At 56.7% G+C, this 17,500-nt stretch overlaps 3 protein-coding genes across 5 annotated transcripts in view; 2 read left to right on the forward strand and 1 right to left on the reverse strand.

Moving 5' to 3' along the window:
- The window catches only part of vcam1b (vascular cell adhesion molecule 1b), a 4,784-nt gene extending 124 nt beyond the window's left edge, over positions 1-4,660 (forward strand). The window contains exons 1-9 of one of the 2 annotated variants that reach the window (XM_076045557.1): positions 1-228; positions 348-650; positions 1,175-1,429; positions 1,525-1,687; positions 1,739-1,935; positions 2,075-2,380; positions 2,468-2,776; positions 3,531-3,803; positions 3,919-4,660. The exon at positions 1-228 is cut by the window's left edge and continues 124 nt beyond it. In XM_076045557.1, the coding sequence (XP_075901672.1) occupies positions 1-228; positions 348-650; positions 1,175-1,429; positions 1,525-1,687; positions 1,739-1,935; positions 2,075-2,380; positions 2,468-2,776; positions 3,531-3,803; positions 3,919-4,124 (2,240 nt within the window). In that variant the 3' untranslated portion in view covers positions 4,125-4,660. Of the gene's footprint in view, positions 229-347; positions 651-1,174; positions 1,430-1,524; positions 1,936-2,074; positions 2,381-2,467; positions 2,777-3,530; positions 3,804-3,918 lie in introns of both variants that reach the window. The other variant, XM_076045556.1, reaches the window with a different exon arrangement.
- Positions 4,661-6,668: 2,008 nt separating this feature from the next.
- slc30a7 (solute carrier family 30 member 7) lies at positions 6,669-12,353 on the forward strand. 2 transcript variants are annotated; one of them, XM_076045562.1, is made up of 12 exons: positions 6,669-6,858; positions 7,147-7,248; positions 8,201-8,314; positions 8,392-8,479; positions 8,655-8,787; positions 8,861-9,037; positions 9,128-9,175; positions 9,335-9,470; positions 9,819-9,909; positions 9,980-10,129; positions 10,476-10,538; positions 12,343-12,353. In XM_076045562.1, exons 1-11 carry the CDS (start codon positions 6,779-6,781, stop codon positions 10,521-10,523), a joined length of 1,167 nt encoding a protein of 388 aa, XP_075901677.1. In that variant the 5' UTR covers positions 6,669-6,778; the 3' UTR covers positions 10,524-10,538; positions 12,343-12,353. The 2 variants fall into 2 exon arrangements, with proteins under 2 accessions (XP_075901677.1, XP_075901676.1); XM_076045561.1 differs by lacking the exon at positions 12,343-12,353 and having other exon boundaries at positions 6,670-6,858; positions 10,476-10,914.
- On the reverse strand, positions 10,907-14,002 carry dph5 (diphthamide biosynthesis 5). Its single transcript, XM_076045563.1, has 7 exons — positions 13,822-14,002; positions 12,685-12,809; positions 12,497-12,605; positions 12,098-12,218; positions 11,488-11,527; positions 11,299-11,411; positions 10,907-11,223 (listed from the first exon to the last, which is right to left on the reverse strand). The coding sequence occupies exons 1-7, from the start codon at positions 13,954-13,956 to the stop codon at positions 10,991-10,993; spliced, it is 876 nt and encodes a 291-aa protein (XP_075901678.1). The 5' UTR covers positions 13,957-14,002; the 3' UTR covers positions 10,907-10,990.
- Positions 14,003-17,500: the final 3,498 nt, after the last annotated feature.

Genomic DNA, 17,500 nt, shown 5'->3' on the forward strand with positions numbered 1-17,500 from the left:
TGGGACAGCGCCACCAGCTGGTGTGCCGGGTCAGCGGCTGCCCCTCGGCCCCCGTCCTGTCTTGGTCTCTGCTGGAGGACCGCCCCCTCACCGCCCGGGTGGCGACTAATGGCACTCACTCAATGCTGACCTTTGACCCCGTGCTGCTAGAGGACGAGGGGGCGCTGGTGTGCAGGGCCAGCTGTGGGAGGGAGAGTCGGCAGAGCAAAGTCCTGGTCCAGGTCTACTGTGAGTAGGGGGCGGGGTCACCTGGTCACATGACCCAACAGGAAGCAGTTTAACCACAGTGAGGTTGATGTGAAGCAAGCGTCTTGTCTGATTGGCTGCTGTGTGTGTCCCACCCCCAGCCTTCCCATCAGCCCCGGTGATTGTAGCGGAGGCCCCGCCCACGGTGGGGGCGGAGTCCCAACTCATCTGCCAAGTGTGGGGGGTGCACCCGGCCCAGCTGCTGAGCCTCACCTGGCTGCAGGGGGGCGCTGAGGTGCAGGGAACACCTGCCTCTGGTTCTGACCCGGTCCAGTCGCAGTACCACTTCCTGCCAGCAGGGGGAGACTCTGGCGCCACCATCAGCTGCAGGGCGACGCTGGAACTGCAGCAGCTGCCAGCCGACACCAGGACCAGGGAGGCCAGCATGGTCCTCCAGCCCCTCTGTGAGTCCTCCACCTAGGTTTAGGACCAGGTCTCAGTCCAGGACCAGGGCAAGGACCTGGCTTTAGGGCTCTGGCTGGGACTAGGACCAGGGTCAGGACTAAGATCAGGTCTAGGATTTGGTCGCAGTCCAGGACTAAGACTAGGACCATGACCAGAACCTGGTCTCAGCCCAGGACTAGGAACAGGAGTAGGACTAGGAATAGGACCTAGTCTCAGTACAGGACCAGTTCCACGACTAGGACTAGGACCTAGGACTAGAACTAGAACCTGGTTCAGTCCAGGACCAGTTCCAGGACCAGGACTAGGACCAACACAAGCACTTGGGCTTGGACTACGTCTAGTCTCAGTCCAGGAGCAGTAAAAGGACCTGCAGGTAGTGCTGGCCCTGGTTCTGAAGCTGGCCCTGGTCCAGGTCTAAGTCCAGGTTTAGGTCCTAGTCCAGGTTCTGGTCCTGGTCTTTACTAGGTGTTGTCATGGAGATGAAGACAGAACCACTCTCTGACTCCTCCCCTTCCTATTGTAGCTCCGCCCACAAACACCTCCCTGCAGGTGAGTCCAGGTGAGGAGGTGCTGGAAGGTCAAGAGGTCACCGTCACCTGCAGCTCTGACGGACCTCCGCTCCCTTCGCTACTGCTGAGGTCAGAGGGGGCGGGGATTCTCCGCTCTGGCCCCGCCCCACTCTCTGTGACGCTGCTGTTGAATGGCTCCGCCCACTTCTACTGCCTGGCGTCCAATCCGCTCGGAGCGCAGCAGGTCAGCAGGGCCGTCAGGGTGGCAGGTATGACATCACTTCCTGTGTCTAGTAGGCCCGCCTCCAGCCAGGTGAGGTTGCTCTCTGAAGGCTCTCCCTCCCTCCCTCCCTCTCTTTCTCAGCCAGCCCTCTGAAGGTGTCTCTAAGCCCCGCCCCCCCAGCGCCCCTGGGAACCCCGCTAGTGCTCACCTGCAGGGCCTCAGGGTGTTCCCACCCCCCGACACTCACCTGGAGGAGGCTGGACCAGAACCAGACCCTGCTCCAGGGGACACAGCCAGGGGGACTAGGAGGACCAGGACCAGGAGTACCTGGAGAACCAGGAGAACCAGGTGAACCAGGAGGACCAGGAGAACCTGGAGTTTCTGGAGACCCAGGAGAATCTGGAATAGGAGGACCAGGAGGACCAGGGCCAGAGGAGACGGTGTCCCTGCTGACCTTGGAGGATGTGGACCTCCAGGACCAGGGCGACTACAGCTGTGTGGCCCAGTGTGGGCCGGTAGTCCGGACCAGGACGGTCCAGGTCCAGGTCTTCTGTGAGTCGAGCACCGTGTCTGGGCAGGTGTCTGTGGGCGGGGCCAGACCCAGGAAGTGATGTCGTCAGGTGGTGGGGTCTGGCTGGCGTCCATGTGTCCCAGCGGCCCTGAAGGCCTCAGCTGTGTTTTTGTCTTGCAGCGTTCCGGTCCGGACCGGTCCTGTTGGACCCTGGCCCCGCCTCCCTGGGCCAAGAGCTCCATCTCCGCTGTGACCTGAGCGGCCTGGTCTGGGCCAATCAGGTGAGGATCCAGTGGCTGGTGGGCGGGGCCACGCTGAAGACGGAGACCAGCGGTGTGGATGGGTCCGCCCAGCAGAACCTCTCCTCGCTGCTGCAGCTGCAGGTGGAGCAGAAGCAGCTGCTGGTCACCTGCAGGGCGGCGCTGCTGCATCAGGACGGAGCAGAGCTGCTGGCCTGGAACTCCAGCCTCCAGCTGCTGGTCCACTGTGAGCATGACCTCTGACCTTTGGCCTCTGACCTCACTGACCTCCAGCCTGGAACTGCTGGTCCACTGAGCTCTCTGTCCTCCTCAGATCCTCCAGGTGGCGCCGCCCTGCTGCTGAGTCCAGGTGAGCAGGTGGACGAGGGCCAGCCAATTAGCTTCAACTGCCGGGCTGACGGAGCTCCGCCCCCCAGCCTGGTGCTGAGCAGGGAGGGGGCGGAGCTTGAGAGGACAGGCCCTTGCCCCTCGTCCTCCCCCACCTCCTTGCCCTCTTCCCCCTCCTCCTCCTTTCTCTCCTTCCACCTGAGCGCCGCCTTGCTGGCTGACTCCGCCCACTACAGCTGCCAGGCCACCAATCAGTACGGCTCCCAGCTGGTCAGCAGCTTCCTGACCGTCAGAGGTACTTCCTGTTTTCGCTCAACTTCCTGTACTGATTCCACTTCCTGTTAGCACCCCACTTCCTGTGAGCACCTCACTTCCTGTTTCCACTCCACTTCCTGTCCTGCCTCCACTTCCTGTGTGAAGGATGATGGGAGGGAGCCTTGCACCTTGCAGTGTCTCTGGCTGCTTCCTTGAGCTTCTTTACCTTCTTCATCTTCAGTGAGCTGTGGTGGAGGTCAATTGTGTGACGTACCAGCTAGAGGTCAGTTGGAGGTCAGCTGGAGGTCAGCAGTGTTCAGGCTGTGTTTTAAGCCCCTCCCCCACCACCACCACACAGCTGCATTCCAAACAGCACTCTGCTCCTCGGCCTCCAGCTGAGCTTCTCGTCTTCTGATTGGTCAGAAGGTTCCTCTAAAAACATTGGTCCGTTAAACCCCTGTGGAGCTGAAGCTTCCTCTCAGGCAGGGGGCGGGGCCAAAACTCAAGGTCAAACGCAAGTGCATCTGCATTCCAGCTGAGGAGCAAACAGCAGGAACTTCCTCAGGCCTCTGACTCCTCCTCCTCCTCCTCCTGCTCCCTCCGCTCCTTTGATTCTGACTTGTCCTCCTCCACCTCCTCCTCCTCCTCCTCCTCCTCCTGGTCATGTGACTCTCTCCTCCTCCTGCTCCTCTCCTCCTCTGATTCTGACTTGTCGTCGTCCTCCTCCTCCTCCTCCTCCTCCTCCTCCTCCTGGTCATGTGACTCTCTCCTCCTCCTGCTCCTCTCCTCCTCAGCTCCACCCAGGGAGACGGTGGTGGAGGTTCTGCCGTCCAGGGAGGTGCAGGAGGGAGAGGATGTGACGGTGCTGGTCCGGGCAGTGGGCTGGCCCCCCCCCACTTCCCACCTGAGGAAGGTGGTGGGGGAGGGGCCGCAGGGGGCGGGGCTCGGCTTGCCCGACGGCTCCTTCCTGCTGCGCCGGGTGACGGCCCACCACTCGGGGGCCTACCAGGTCAACGTGTCCAACCAGCTGGGCTACCAGCTCACCGCCTTCAGCCTCAGGGTCAGAGGTCAGTGACCCCTGTGACCCCAGCCAACCCCCCTACCAGGTGGCACTCACCTCTGCTCAGAGTCTCTGATCCCTCTCTCTCTCTCTCTCTCTCTCTCTCTCTCTCCCCGCTCCAGGGGCGAGCAGCAGCGCCCCCCCACTCACGGCGGTCCTGGTCCCAGTGGTGTGCAGTGTGGCCGTGCTCGCTGCCGCCGCCCTGCTGGTGGACCACCTGAGGAGGTCCAGGAAGAGGGGCTTCTACCAGCTGCCGCACTGCTCCTCCCACCCCCAGCAGCAGCAGCGCCACCAGGTGGCACAAAGCCAGGTGGCCACTGTCTTCTGACCCACACCCCCTGGCCACGCCCCCTGTGACCTCTGACCCCCCAGCGCCTCATATACTGTACACTGTGGCTGTGTCTCAGTTCAGGGTCTGCATCCTTCGGTTAAAATGTGACTGTTAATGCTGAGTAGTGGTTAGCTTGATGCTATGAAAACGTCACTTCCGGGGTTGGCCAGCAGGAGGCAACGGCGGCGAAGCAACCAGGAAATGTGGTCGCTGGGGAGGCGGGGCTTTCTAAGGAACCGGCCAATGGAGCAGGACCCAGCCCACGAAGGATGCAGACCCTGAATTGAGACACGGCCAGTGACACCTGTAAATTCCCCCAAGGTCACCTGGTCAACACTGCATCACATGACCCTCCTTCACTCTCCCTCCTTCATTGAACTGATCGCTGAATCTCTGAATCACTGAGTCACTGAGTCACTGAATCACTAAATCACTCTTCACTTCAATGCTGCTGGTTGTGATTGTTGTGAGTCTCTGACACCATGATGTTCTTCTCTTGTGCGTCTTATTAAAGATATTTTTAATAATTCTGACTGTGGGTTTGATTTCTGTCTGGCTCAGCAGCAGCAGGAGGAGGAGGTGATGGAGTAGTTGGGGGAGGAGGAGGGAGAAGGTGAATCAGGAGGACAAGGAGGTGGAGGAGAAGGAGGAGCAGCTCCTCACAGGAACTCCAGGATCAGCAGCTTTGCTGGCAGCGTCGTCCTTGTTTTGTTTCCATCTGATCCTGGGGAGATGAGCTGGCCCCGCCCCCTTGACTGGCCCCACCCCTCCGCTGGCCAGGACACCTGAGATGGGTCAGTCTGGGTCAAGGCCCTCTGTGGGGGACAGCGTGCTGTTTCAAGCCCCCCATCCCCCACTGTGTGTGTGTGTGTGTGTGTGTGTGTGGTGCAGTCTAACTCCTGGCAGCACTGCTGCACTCTAACAGGCTGAACCAATGGATTCCCGTCGCCATGGAGACAGCGAGGTGTGAAGAGGCTCTGTGTGGAGGAGCCTGCTGAGGGTGGACGAGGCGTTCAGGGACCTCTGACCCTGCAGGGAGCCTCTACTGCTGTGTCTTGTCATTTTAATCTGCTGCTCCACTGGTATTTCCTGTGAGGGGGAGGAAAGGGGAGGGAGGAGGCGCAGTGTCTTCACTGTCCAGCAGGGGTCACACTGACCCCCCTTCCCTCCCAGGACCAGGGGCCAATCACAGCAGCCCTGACCGGCCTCTGTCCTCCCGTCTCTATTGACCCTTGAACCCTTGAAGGCAGCAGCAGCAGCAGCAGGGCCAAGCACCCCCCGCCCCCCCAACCCCCCAGGTGACCGATCACTTCCTCATCCTGTTCATAGTCTGACCAATCATTTCTACTTCCTGTCACTTCCTGCCCCCATGGTAACCTCAGCAGTGTTTGGTCGCCATGAAAACCAGAGAAGCACTCGTGTCATTGTAGTTGTAGTTGTAGTTGTCACCCGCACCACAAGCTTGTGCTCAGTGCTGCAGTCTCACTGCTGCCTGCTGATGACTGGAGGTCGTTGAACTGGAGCTGCAGAGAGACAGCGTGAGGCTCTGGCGCTCCCTGCTGGAGCTGCAGCAGCAGCAACAGCGGTAGTAACAGCAGCAGTAGTAACAGCAGCAGCAGCAACAGCGGTAGTAACAGCAGCAGTAGTAACAGCAGCAGCAGCAACAGGAGCAGCAGTAACATCAGTAACAGTAACAGTAACAGCAGCAGCAGCAGTAACAGCAGTTACAGTAACAGCAGCAGCAGCAACAGAAGCAGCAGTAACATCAGTAACAGACAGCAGCAGCAGCAGTAACAGCAGCAGTAACAGCAACAGTAACAGCAGCAGTAGCAGCAGCAGTAACAGCAGTCAGTCACCTCAATCTCACACTCCACCCACCCTACAAGTGGAGCCCTCAAGCAGCACCGGGGCCGGGTCAGAACACACACACACACACACACACACACACACACACACACACCTCCCATGGACAATATTGACTATTGATAAAGTCTCATCGTCTCTTCGCTGATATTTAAATGGGTTTCAAACTTCCTGAAAAGCTCTGGAGAAAATCTCCTGCTTCTCCAGTCCAGCCGAGCACTCACAGCTGCTGCACCTCCAGGAGCATCACCGCCACAGCTGCTGCCCCTCCAGGACCTTCATCTCACAGCTGCTGCAACTCCAGGAGCATCATCACCACCGACCCTGCTCTCACCGATGACGAGCTCCAGAGGCCCCAACAGAGCGGGAAGCTCCTTCCAGCTGCTCCTGCAGCAGCAGCAGCAGAATGTGAGGAACCTCTTGGTTCACTGTGTTGGTGACCATGTTTCAAGCATTAAAGTGGTGTTGTTTCTCGTGCAGGCCTCTCCCACACACACTGAGCAGCCGAGGAGCAGCAGCAGCAGAGGTTATTTCCTGTGAGTGTCGAGACGCAGCAGCGTGTTCACTTCCGGTGTCGAAGCAGCCGCAGCAGCAGATTTGTTGCTGTTCTTCTTCTTGTCGCTCAGCTCGCGTTCTAAGAAGCGCGGCGCCGCCTTTTATTGTGAAAGGCAGCCCGACCGGAAGTCAACACTAGCATATCGTAGCTAAGTCCCTTCCTTCCCGGCTGAGTGAGTGAGTGAGTGAGCGAGTGTGTGTGTGTGCGTGGATGTGTGTGTCCGTGTGTGAACATGCTCCCGTTATCCGTCAAAGACGACGAGTACAAACCCGCCAAGTTCAACCTGCTGCTCAAACTGTCGGGATGGTTCAGGTACAGAGCTAACTGGCTGCTAACTAGCCGCTAGCTCACACAGCTGGCTCAGCTGGGAGGCTACTAGCACCGGGCTATCTGGCACAACTATTGTCCGTGTGTGTGTGTGTGTGTGTGTGTGTGTGTGTGTGTGTGTGTGTGTGTGTGTGTGTGTGTGTGTGTGTGTGTGTGTGTGTTTGACACGCTGCTAACTAGCAGCTCCGGCGGTGTGTTGTTGTGCCAGCGGGCAGCCCAGGTCCCGGTCCCGGTGGTCCTGGGGCTCTAACGGTGTGTGTGCCGTGTGTGCAGGTCGATCCTCGCCGACAAGACGTCCCGGAACCTCTTCTTCTTCCTCTGCCTCAACCTGTCGTTCGCCTTCGTCGAGTTGACCTACGGCATCTGGAGCAACAGGTTAGTTACTCCAGTTAGCATCACTGCTAACCGCTGCTACTGCTGTCAGGATGTGCCACGTATGTGTTAGCGTGTGTGCGTGCGTGCGTATGATGATGATGATGGTGGTGATGATGATAGTGATGGTCAGACCAAGAGGAAGTGAAACTGTGAAACAACTTATGTGTTGTTGTACGTCAATAGTTGTGGTCACCTACTAAAATTAGCGAGCGACTCTGTGACGTCACCGTGGTTACACTTTTAACATAAAGTTAACTTTATCTTGAAATTATTTTCCTCTGCGTTCCGTCGATTTTGAACGGGATGTGACGTCACTACGGAGCCAGTTGATGAGCGGTTCATTCAATCATTAGCTCACAGCTAATAGCAGTGCGGCTGATTGACACCGTAAACACATTTAGTACAGGATGATAGTAATGAAGACGACGCTATGGGGGCGGGGCCACTGTGTGGACAGTCCTATTGGAGGTGTCAGTCATCAAGTCAGTGATGGGCTCTGTGGGTGGAGGAGGTGCAGGAGGAGGTGGTGCAATAAGTAGTAGAGGAGGAGGAGGAGGTGCAGGAGGTGCAGGAGGAGGAGGTGCAGCCAGAGGCTGTCTCACCTCAAATATTGAAACTTCCTGTGTGAAGGTGTCACATCTCCGTCGCCACCCTGCAGGACGCCCTCTGAACAAACATTGACTCCACATGATCACAGTGCTGCTTTAATTAGGGCAAACACCACACACACACTCACACAGACAGTGCAGCAGCAGCAGCAGTCGGTGAAGATGGTGATTCAGTGTAATGACAGTCAGCCTGGAGGAGGAGGAGAGGGAGGGGCTTAGAAGGCACGATGAGGATGTTGTGTCCCTAACGTGTGTGTGTGTGTGTGTGTGTGTGTGTGTGTGTGTGTGTGTGTGTGTGTGTGTGTGTGTGTGTGTGTGTGTGTGTGTGTGTGTGTGTCTGTCAGTCTGGGTCTGATCTCAGACTCCTTCCACATGTTCTTCGACTGCACGGCTCTGCTGGCCGGCCTAGCCGCCTCCGTCATCTCCAGGTGGAGGTCCAACGACTGCTTCTCCTACGGGTCAGTGCTGCTCTGGTCCTGGTCCTGGTCCTGGTTCTGCAGAAACTCACTCTGTGTGTGTGTGTGTGTGTGTTCAGGTACGTCAGAGCAGAGGTTCTGGCTGGCTTCGTCAACGGACTCTTCCTTATTTTCACAGCATTCTTCATCTTCTCTGAAGGAGTCGAGGTAACACACGCACACGCTGTCATCCTGAAACCTCTTGGAACTGTGGTGGCGCTGCAGTACAGGCTGCTGCCAGCAGGGGGCAGCCTGAGCTAAGCTGTGTGTGTGTGTGTGTGTGTGTGTGTGTGTGTGTGTGTGTGTGTGTGTGTGTGTGTGTGTGTGTGTGTGTGTGTGTCAGAGAGCCCTGGAGCCCCCTGATGTCCACCATGAGCGGCTGCTGCCGGTGTCAGTGGCGGGGCTGCTGGTCAACCTGGTAGGGGTGTTTGTCTTCCAGCACGGAGGTCACGGACACTCGCACGGAGGAGACGGAGGTGGGTGAGGGAGGAGGGGGGGGTGCAGCTGCCCCCTGATGGATGCTAAGCTCACTGCACTGCATCTCCTCAGGTCACGGGCACAGCCACTCACTGTTCAACGGCAGTGTGAACCACGGACACAGCCACGGAGGTCACGAGCACTACGGCAAGCACGGCCACAGTCACCACCATGGAGGTCACGAAGGTCACGGCCACAGTCACGAGGGTCACGAAGGTCACGGCCACAGTCACGGGGGTCATGACCACGGTGAGTCCAGCAGCGCTCTGAGGGCCTCGACATGTTGACCTTTGACCACTGGGTCCAGCAGTGAGCAGGTGTGTGTGTGTGTGGTTGCAGGTGAGGTGTCGCCTCGCCACGACGGCTCCAGCAAACAGATCCTGCAGGGTGAGAGGTCACGACCAGCACTACCACATCCAGCCACCAGGGGGCAGCTGTAACGGTGTGTGTGTGTGTGTGTGTGTGTGTGTGTGTGTGTGTGTGTGTGTGTGTGTGTGTGTGTGTGTGTGTGTGTGTGTGTGTGTGTGTGTGTGTGTGTGTGCCCAGGTGTTTTCCTGCACATCATGGCTGACACTCTGGGCAGTGTGGGCGTCATCATCTCAGCGCTGCTCATGCAGAAGTACGACCTGATGATCGCCGACCCCGTCTGCTCCATGCTCATCGCCCTGCTCATCGGCATCAGGTGACCTTTGACCCCAGACACACACCAGCACATTGTGGAGCCGCCAGATCTCAATTCAGTCAGTGACCCCACACACAGCTGATCCATTGAGGAACAGGGTCACGCCCCCTCCGGTTTGAAACTGCAACAGAGGTTCCACTGGAGAACCTGGTCCAGTCTGGATCCTGGTCCCAGGCCTGTTCTGGTTCCACTCAGCTCTCTGGGGTTCTGATGGTGTTCTGGAAACACAGTGGTCAGATTTCCCAGAATCCTCTCTGCTGGGCTGCAGTCAGCTTCCTGTGGGGCCGCCCCCTGGAACTGTAGCGTGACATCATCACCTGACCTCTGACCCCTGACCTGTGCCCCCAGCGTGGTGCCGCTACTGCGGGAGTCCATCGGCATCCTGATGCAGAGGACCCCCCCCTCCCTGGACCACGCCCTGCCAGACTGCTACCAGAGGGTGAGCCCCGCCCCTGGCCCCGCCCTCCTCCTCTGACCCCACCCACTCACCCTCCCCATGTTGCCTTCAGGTGCAGCAGCTGCAGGGTGTGTACAACCTGCAGGAGCCTCACTTCTGGACGCTGTGCACCGACGTCTACATCGGCACGCTGAAGCTGCTGGTGGCCCCTGAAGCCGACGCCCGCTGGATCCTCAGCCAGACTCACAACATCTTCACACAGGTCCCTAAACGCACCACACAGCATCTTTACACAGGTCCCTGAACGCACCACACAGCATCTTCACACAGGTCCCCGAAAGCACCACACAGCATCTTCACACAGGTCCCCAAACGCACCACACAACATCTTCACACAGGTCCGTGAACGCACCACACCGCATCTTTACACACAGGTCCCTGAACGTACCAAACAGCATCTTCACACACAGGTCCCTGAACGCACCACACAGCATCTTCACACAGGTCCATGAACGCACCACACCACATCTTCACACAGGTCCCTGAAGGCAGCAGGGCTCACCTTCTTCCGACAGGTCCCTGAAGGCAGCGTGTGCTTCTCTGTGCAGGCGGGGGTCCGACAGCTGTACGTCCAGATTGAAACAGCCGGCATGTAGAAGCCCCGCCCCCTCGGACCAATCAGCTCCAGTCGGAGGGTGTGACTGTCACTGGAGGGAGTGTGTGGGGGTGGGGGAGGGGCCTGAGAACTGGACTCTCATGATGCTTCGGCTCAACACGTCCCAAATGTAAACCCCTCCCCCTTCCCTCCGCCCAGCAGCTCTTTATAGACTGGAGCAAAGCATTCTGGGTAAGTGCCTTCATCATGAATCAGAGACTATCTGGGACCCCCCCCTCCACCACCAGGACTCCGTCCCCTGCTGGATCTAGACTGTCTGTTTTTAACGTGCCAAACCATGTGACCAACCATGTGACCAACCATGTGACCAGACCAGGAGGCGGCGGCTCTGTTTTCTTTTATGTGTGTAATAAATGATTCTGATCACTGGCTTCCCTCCGTCTTTAATGATGACATCACACAGCAGCGTTTCCCATCATGCAGTGCAGCAGCAGCAGCAGTCTCAGGTCAGGACCAGTAGGTGGAGCTGTCGAGCGTCTGCAGCTGCTCCAGCGCCCCTGGCAGGGCGTGCACCCGCAGCATGTCCACCTCCAGGGGGTGGAGTCTCCCACTCACCACCAGCGAATGGAGCGGCCCGCCCAGGTCACATGACGCCAGCTGCTGCAGGGTGGCCACCTGGATCAGCTGGTTGTCGGCGCCAAGCCTGGCCACGCCCACACACAGCGTGTCCTCCGTCACACCTGCAGGGGCAGAGAGGACAGAGTGAGCCAAGGACTGCAGCTCTCCCAGAGTGTGTGTGTGTTTGCTCCACTCACCCAGCTCCGCCCCCTCCCCCTCCTCCGCCCTCCTCCTCTTGATGATGCTGATCAGCTGATTGGCTGCCTGGGACACAGTCATGAAGCGCGGTGGCTCGTAGATCTTCCTCCCCCTGGTGGGACAGACAGGAAGTGCTCTCAGGTCACATGACCCCAGCAGCAGGAGGCGGCTTCTGATTGGCTGCTCACCTCATCATGTTCTCCACACTCTGCTCCTTCACCTTGATGTCTGCAGGTGAGAGAAGATCAACTGGGTCACATGACCTAAATTTGAACATTTATACGTGGTGTCTTTGTCAGTAGATGGTGCTAATTTCAGCTGACTTCCCAGGAGGCTTTGCAGCAGCACGCAAAGCCTCCTGGGATACAGGAGGAGGTGAAGGATAGTAGCGGTGCAGCCTTGGTGCTAACAGCAGGGGGCATTTCAAGGGTGCATTTGGAGCCTCCTTCAGACTTCAGTGAATTGGGAGGAGCCTTCACGCAGTGCGAGGACACAACTGGCCTTCAAATGCAGCCTTCCAAGCATGCAGATCCTGAACTGAGACACAGCCTGTGTGTGTTTCTGAGTGAGATGGACTGAGTAGCAGCTGAGACACCAGCAGAGTGTGTGTGTGTGTGTGTGTCCCAGGGGTGTCATGAGTGTCAGTGTTGGTGATTAATGGGGTCTCTGATGCACAGACAAAAGAACAAAAGAATCTGGTAACCCTGAACGCACCACAGCTGCACCTTCCCAACAGTCAGTTCACCTTACCTGACAGAAATAAAACACAGCACAGAGGCCTGAGTGTGTGTGTCTCACCCAGCAGACACAGTGTGTGCTGTCCAGCCTTCCTGTTCTTGCAGATCTTGTCGTAGAAGCTCTCTGGTCTCCACGAGTCGCTCCAGAACACGATAGACACTGTCTCCCCAAAGTTATACAACTGACACACACACACAAGCAATGACTATCACAACACAGGAATCATCTGCCACCTCATTAGCATATTAACGACCCCCAGAGGAGCCACCGCCACCGTTAGCATCAACGCTAATGTGCTGCTTGCGGACACCTGGGTCCTGCCACCTGATTGGCTGCTGCGACAGCTCGCTGATGGATGAGCTCACGCTCAACAGCGCCATCAGCAGATGGGTCGCAGCCCACCATGGTTAGCCCCGCCCCCGACAGCACCCCCAGCCTCTGGCCCCGCCCCCCAGGTACCTGCAGGCCGCAGCAGCCCACGGCGTTGAGGACGGAGGCGTTGTGGACGACCCGGTAAGGAATCCCAGCATGCACTGCTCTCAGCACCAGGTCACTGTGAGTGGTGGCCCTGCAGCGCGACAACAAGCTCCCGTTGGACAGGACGGTGAGGGGGCGTGGCCTGTCGTTATCCAGAGAGCGGCACTCACCCGAAGGGGTCGCCCACCACCAGGAAGGCCACGTCGATTACATCAGCGTCCTTTAGGATCTCATTGGCTCCCTGCTCCACCAGCTCCCGGTCAGCCAGGATCACCTCCTTCCCATAGAGCTCCTCCTGCGGTTAGCATTAGCAGGGTTAGCATCATCGTCCCGCTAAACCTTTCCCCAGCCGGCTAACAGCGCTAAAGGCTGTGTTTTTGTTCCTCACAAAAAAAAAGTTATATTCATCCAGTGATTTGAACTTTGAAGCTATTTTCCAGTGAACTTCACCAGTTTTAGATGTTTTTTTAATCGCTGGATTTTCACACTGACTGTTCAAACGCTGAGAGGAGAGCCTGGCGCCCCCTGCAGTGAGACCGTATTTCTGTCTCTCAACACCTTTGCAAGATGAACGACACTTCCAATGTGCAGTGTTTTTGTCAACAACTGTATGTGTGTCACTGGTTTCTTGTGCTGAGTGATCATCAAACTGCTTCAGGAACGCAGTTCTCCTGCCTCGTGGCAGGGGGCGCTTGTGATCCAAGGGATTCTTCTTGCCACTGGGATGAAGGATAGAAAGTTGCCCCAGCTCGTGCCAACTGTTGCAGCTGCTAGCAGAGCATGACTGAAGACACTCGGGACTGTCTTGGCACTGGACTGCGTGCACTGGCATTGGAAGGCTGTTCAGAACGTCTAGGGTCGAGTTAGTGATGCTTCTGTTCAGCAGCAGCAGCAGCAGCAGCGGCGACTTCATTTATCAATAAAGTTACGACCATGACGATGTTTTTGAATTAAACCTGAAACAGAAGCCTTCACTGCTGCCAATCAATAAACCTAATATTGATGACGTCAGAGCCTCAGCAGCCGGGAACCTCAGCGCGCCTCACTGCTTGGAGTAGTCGTGACGTCACGTCGCCGAACGAGCAGCAGCAGCACGTGCAGTGAGACCACCTCCACCGGGGCGACGTCACGTTTTACTTACGTGACGTCATCTAAACACGACGGCGTTGACGGCCTCCCCCCCCCCCTTTTTGCGTTTCTCTCCATGCATCATAAAACCACCATTATTATTTTTAACTTCCGCGTTGGTAGTGGCCGCGTTGGTCAGCGCCAGGCGCGTGCTGACGTCACACGGGGGACTCACTCACCAGCGCCTCCTTGCCGACGGTGAGCAGCGAGGTGTAGGCCTCCAGGTAGACCCGCGCGCAGCCGCGCACGGCCCGCAGCCCCTTCACCGTGATGTCGGTGGCGTCTCCGAGGCCGAGGCCCACGAGGTAGAGCATCCCGCCGCTACCGATACACACACACACTGCACGACAGCCAAATCCGCGTTACGGCCGGGCGGAAGTCCCTCCCACCAGTTTCCTTTTCCGGCTTTTTTTTTTTTTTTTTTTTTTTTTTTTTTTTAATAATAAATAAAAACTTTATTTCTTCATATGCGCACCCACGCACGCGCACAAATATAGAAGACACCAAAATTAAAAAAAAAAGAATTGTGTACTGAGCCCGAAGTTCAAACATTATTTCTGAAAAGGTTCTGTCCTCACTGTCTGATACAGGCTTTCATTATTAAAAGTTCATTGAATGTTCGATCTGTCTGTCTGTACACCAAAATAAATGATTAATAAAAATAATAGTTCACAGAAATATATTCTGCCCATAACAAATCTGACACAAGTTTAAAACCAATTAAAACCATGTGGTTGTTTTTAAACTAAGTATTCATTCTATTTTTCTTGAACCTACCGCAACATAAGGAGGAAGAGTGAGGAAGAGATTTAAGCATCAAGAAATAATTCCTACATGAACAGATGAAGAGAGAGGGAGAGAGAGAGAGAGAGGGAGAGAGAGAGACAGAGAGAGACAGACAGACAGAGAGAGAGGTGATGGGATGTGGAACTCCTGAATCCTTCTGCTATCACATCACAGTCGCTGCGGTTCCAGTTCACTGGAGCCCGGCGTGTCATGATGTCCCTGAATGCAACACTCTGCAGCGCTTGAATTGTTGTTGTTGTAAGAGGAGGAGGAAGAAGCAGAAGAAGAAGCAGCAGCAGCAGTGTCTCCAGTGTGACAGTGAAGTGATGCCTCTGTCTGCGGGAGGATCTTTGGCACAGCGACCTGCTGCACACACACACACACACACACACACACACACACACACACACACACACACACACACACACACTGGCTGTGTCTCAGTTCAGGCTCTGCATGCTTGGAAGGCTGCATTTGAAGGCCAGTTGTGTCCTCGCACTGCGTGAAGGCTCCTCCCAATTGAAGTCTGAAGGAGGCTCCAGATGCACCCTTGAAATGCCCCCTACTGTTAGCACCAAGGCTGCACCGCTACTATCCTTCACCTCCTCCTGTATTCCAGGAGGCTTTGCTTGCTGCTGCAAAGCCTCCTGGGATCCTGGGAAGTCAGCTGAAATTAGCGCCATCTACTGGCAAAGACACCACGTATAAATTTAAGTATTGAAATTTCACATCAAATATTCAGTTTTTAACGTAGGGTTTTTACTGATTTGAACATCCAACCAACCAATGGTTAGCTTGATGCTATGAAAACGTCACTTCCGGGGTTGGCCAGCAGGAGGGAACGGCGGTGACGCAACCAGGAAGTAAGCTGAAGGCGAGACCGTCCCGTGTGGTTACCGGGGAGGCGGGGTTTGGGTTGGTCCTTCTGGGCCGGGTCCTTCAGACGGAGGACGCTTCCTTCCAAGGATGCAGACCCTGAATTGAGACACAGTCTTGGAGAGCAAGAACAACATGGACCATGTGACCACAACACCGGTGGGAGGAGCTCAGCCCCCTCACCCCCCCGCCCCCCCCCCCCCCTCCATCCCGTTGCCATGCCGATGTCGCTGCTGCGTGTGAAACAGTCAGGAGGTGAAAGAGCTGCTGGGAACCCCCCCCCCCCCACACACACACACACACACTCTATTTCTCCCTCGCTCGCCCCTCGTTGTGGTAAACAAGCCCCATCACCCCCCTAGACCCCCCTCCTGCTAATGATGTTACATAACCCCCCCCAACCCTTGGTGTTTGTGTGTGTGGGCAGGGGGGGTCTTTTGTTGCACTGATGGGGCAGGGGAGTGGGCTGTTTGGCGCCAATCATCCGGAGGATCATCAGCGCCACCGCTGTTAACTGCTTCACTGCTGGACCCCAACACACACACACACACACACACACACACACACACACACACACACACACACACACTTCTTACGTGTGTGTGTGCGCCCTCCAAACAGGAAGTCCACAGGTGACACTGCTTCCTGTTTGCGGCAGAGGCCCCCAAGTGGTGGAGGTGGGCGGGGCTTCCCTGCAGGTGGCTCCAGCCAGGTGACCCAGGAAAGGAGCGACGCCCACTGTGACCTGGTGGAGGAGGTCATGTGACCAGGAACCCATCAACCGTCGTGTCCCACAGAAGCTCCTGCATCAAACAAAGAGCTGCAGTTCTGCATGTCTAATGAGGACACACACACACACACACACACACACACACACACACACAGTAACTTTTCCTCCCAATGCAGAGTTTAAACAGCTTTAAGGACAAGAATCCAAGATGCTAAAGACATCAAGAATGACTTCACACACACACACACACACACACACACACACACACACACACACACACACACACACACACACACACACACACACACACACACACACACACAGTCCAAACCATAATGACAGGCTGCAGATGTTCTACAGTTTCACTGCAGCAGGATGTTGGAGACCAAGCAAATGAGAACTGGATCCTCACTGGGTTCACTGGGGCAGCTGAGACCCACCAAGACCAGGACCAGGTCCGGGACCAAGACCCTGTGCCTGTCCAGGCTGATCTCCTGGTTGGCGTCCAGGATGAGTGCTGGTTCCCCCAGGATCCCCCTGGTTCCCCTGCTGCTGCCATGGCGACACTCAGCTATGCAGCTCAGAGGAAAGAGCCTTTTGTCAGCCCCTCCCCCCTCTGAACTGGGCCGGTCACATGACCAACACCCACTCTGCTCCCAGTTTGCTCCCAGTAGACCACCAGTAGCACTGCAGTGGAGCCTCCCCTCCCCCACTCTGATGGGTTACCTGCTCCGGACTGGCCTGATGGACCAGAGTGGTTGGACTGGTCTGGTCCGGTCCAGTCCAGGGACCTGGTCCGGTCTGGTCTGACTGGTGCTGATCGTCTCACTTGGACCAGTAGGACCAGTAGCAGGGCACCAGGACATCTCCAGTGGTGCTGCTGTCCTCTGAACTGGTTCCGAACAACGGAGTCCTCTGGACAGGAAGTGACATCACCTCAGTCAGTCAGTTCCCAGTGTCTCCAGTGTTCCCAGTGTGGGAACCCACTGTGGGTGCTGTTGCACTTCCAGTTCTGACTGCTAACGGGCTAGCTGAGGATAGCATGTGCTAGCGGGCTAGCTGAGGATAGCATCAGGAGGTGGCTGGCTGACAGTGATCTGCTCGGCGCCCCCTGCTGGAGGAGGAGCTGCACTGCTGCCGGCCAGCAGGGGGCGCCGTGACGTCTGACGATGACGTGAAGGAGATTAGCCGCGCCCCTTCGGACCTGACAGCAGGGATGATGTCAGAGGTCAGAGGGGGCGGGACTGGGGGAAGGGGGCGGGGCTGGGGGAGGCAGCTGGTTGGTTCTCACGGAGGACAAAAGAAACAAAAAGTTGCAAAATAAAACTGAGTTTTAAATTCATTTCCAACAAATGTTTTTAACATCAGCACCGTCGACATCAACACTCAGGAGCTCCGTCAAAGTCCTCAGCATTGATCAGTCACGGACCCCCACACCCTCCCCACCCCCTCCCCTCCGAGTGTGT

The sequence above is a fragment of the Nelusetta ayraudi genome, unplaced genomic scaffold (genome assembly GCF_046127955.1).
Source record: "Nelusetta ayraudi isolate G7.1 ecotype Tasmania unplaced genomic scaffold, CSIRO-AGI_Nayr_v1 ptg000084l, whole genome shotgun sequence".
NCBI classification, from domain to species: Eukaryota; Metazoa; Chordata; class Actinopteri; order Tetraodontiformes; family Monacanthidae; genus Nelusetta; species Nelusetta ayraudi.

What these genes read in the sequence shown, in the direction of transcription:
- slc30a7 (XM_076045562.1), top strand. Translation starts at nt 6,779, where the DNA reads ATGCTCCCGTTATCCGTCAAAGACGACGAGTACAAACCCGCCAAGTTC. An exon ending in AACGACTGCTTCTCCTACGG is followed by an intron (nt 8,315 to 8,391) that starts GTCAGTGCTGCT and finishes GTGTGTGTTCAG; the next exon opens with GTACGTCAGAGCAGAGGTTC. An exon ending in CAGCAAACAGATCCTGCAGG is followed by an intron (nt 9,176 to 9,334) that starts GTGAGAGGTCAC and finishes GTGTGTGCCCAG; the next exon opens with GTGTTTTCCTGCACATCATG.
- dph5 (XM_076045563.1), bottom strand. Translation starts at nt 13,956, where the DNA reads ATGCTCTACCTCGTGGGCCTCGGCCTCGGAGACGCCACCGACATCACG. An exon ending in GCACACACTGTGTCTGCTGG is followed by an intron (nt 11,528 to 12,097) that starts GTGAGACACACA and finishes TCTCACCTGCAG; the next exon opens with ACATCAAGGTGAAGGAGCAG. An exon ending in GGGGGAGGGGGCGGAGCTGG is followed by an intron (nt 11,224 to 11,298) that starts GTGAGTGGAGCA and finishes CTGCCCCTGCAG; the next exon opens with GTGTGACGGAGGACACGCTG.